General features: G+C 59.5%; 1 protein-coding gene across 1 annotated transcript in view; it reads left to right on the top strand.

Annotated features, from left to right (window-relative positions):
* Window positions 1-1999, top strand: part of SMOC2 (SPARC related modular calcium binding 2) — a 72268-nt gene that overhangs the window by 41884 nt on the left and 28385 nt on the right. Inside the window, exon 5 of the mRNA XM_014542357.1 lies at window positions 1233-1280. Within this exon, the coding sequence (XP_014397843.1) occupies window positions 1233-1280 (48 nt within the window). The remainder of the gene's footprint in view (window positions 1-1232; window positions 1281-1999) is intronic.

Raw genomic sequence — 1999 nt, 5'->3', positions numbered from 1 at the left:
CTCAGGGCCGTGTGCTGTGTTCCTTTAAGGAAGCCCGCCGCCTCGAGTTTGGGTGGGGATGGGGACCCCCTGGACGGGAGCCCCAGGTTCTGCGTCTTCTCTGTCCTTGGAGGCCCTTTCCCGCGAGGGGTCTGATGTCTCCTGTGAGGTGCAGCTGTGTGTCCCGGACACAGCGTCAGCCTCCCTCTCAGGGTCTATGGCCCATAGGAGTCGGTCTGTGTTTAATGCCAAACGCACAATTGGAAAACAAGCAATGGCCCAGCCGGCTGGCTCCGCGGTTGGGCATCGACCTCTGAACCAGGAGGTCCTGGTTCGATTCCCAGTCAGGGCACAGGCCCGGGCTGCGGCTCCATCCCCAGTGAGCGGCGTGCAGGAGGCGGCCGACGCATGATTCTCTCTCGTCGTTGATGTTTCTCTCTCTCCCCCTCTCCCTTCCTCTCTGAAGTCAATACAAATATATTTAAAAATAAAATAAACAAGGAATTTCAAGTTCTAGTTCACGGGATGCTGTTGCTGGCAAGGAGGACCTGGCACGTGACCTGGTCACTCTCACCGAACCCGGGACGGAATATTCCGGACCGAATCGGCAGATGCGCCCAAGTCCTCTTGAGCAGATTAAACCGAATCCCGGGGGTGGGAGGGGGTGCCTGTCCTGAGGGTGAAGAGGAGCGTGGGTGCCTGTCGAGTCCCAGCCTCTCGGGGGAGAGCAGCCTCGCGGGGATGCCTGGGTCCCCGTGTCCTGTGAACACTGCGCAGGTCGCCGTCGGCCACGTGCAGTTCCGGTTCCCGAGCCACAGGAGGCGGCTCCTCGGCTGGTTTGTTTCTCTGTAAATGGGAATCCAGCGGAGACCGAGGTCTAATGTATCTGTAGTTGCATCACTTCTCATTTAAAAACGTTAAAGTGTTAACTCCCGTTCCTGCCCCAACGTGGTGGTGCAGGGCGAGGGGCGCGCTGACCTTCCCAGAGAAGGAGGTGCCGTGTGGGCACCAGAGGGTCTCAGGGGCGCGGGGGACGGGCAGCGGCCGGGGTAGGGCTCCTCACGCTTCCTGGTGTCGGCCTCGCGGTTTCGGGGATGGGGGGGCGGGGGGCTCAGGGCCCAGAGAGCGCGTGCGATGTAACCGGAAAGCCACAAGCACTGTGACCGCATCAACACGGGAGAACATACGTTTGTAACAATTACTGATGATGGTTTTGGAGCCCAAATAACCTCATTCCTTGTTTCCCCTCGTAGGTTCCATAAACGAAAAGTTACCTCAGCGGGAAGGCACGGGGAAAGCAGGTAACTACTTTAAATTTAAAGTGAATTCCCACGGCGGCATCTATTGTATCAGATCCAGCCTGTGCCTTGAACTAACTTCTCAAGTTAACATGCAAATTTGAGCTCGTAACGACCACAAGAGCCAAGGCAGTCTGTTCAATATTCATCCACAGACGTGGAGGCTGGGCATGTGATCTGTCCCCCTGTGCCCCTCTGTGCCCCCCGTGCCCACCTCGGGGCTTTCAGCCTGGCTGGTGCCGGGACCCCGTCGATGGTGGAAGGCACCCCTCCCGAGGCCATGCCCTGGGAGAGGAGTCGCGTTCAGTGTCTGGGCTGTGGCACATGCGATTCTAACGCCTCCTGGCAGGACGGGGTCTGTTATGAAGGGAGATGTGCAGGTTGGCACAGGAGCAAATGCCAGCCTTGCGAGGGGCCCCTCTTCCTCTCGGGGACGCCCCTCGCTGTGCTGGGCGAGCTCAGACCTACGGCCCAGTCACTGGCCCAGGCGGGGACCTGCCCAGGCCTCAGCCACACCCACGACCCTGACCGTCCATCGATTGTCCTCCTCCAAAGCCCTTGCGATGAGCGAAGGCTGTTCTCAGTGTGTCCTTTTAAGGGTTTCATTTAAAACCGCGATTATTGTACAGCAAAGCCACGCGGTGAGCGCAGGGGACTCGCCGGGCTGGCCCTCGGAGCCCACACGTGCCTGTGACGGTCCCTGGGCCTCAGAGCCGTGCGCA

The sequence above is a fragment of the Myotis brandtii genome, unplaced genomic scaffold, assembly GCF_000412655.1.
Source record: "Myotis brandtii unplaced genomic scaffold, ASM41265v1 scaffold1077, whole genome shotgun sequence".
In the NCBI taxonomy this organism is placed as follows: Eukaryota; Metazoa; Chordata; class Mammalia; order Chiroptera; family Vespertilionidae; genus Myotis; species Myotis brandtii.
The sequence above is the reverse complement of the archived record's forward strand: the minus strand, read 5'-3'. Positions and strand labels throughout refer to the sequence as shown.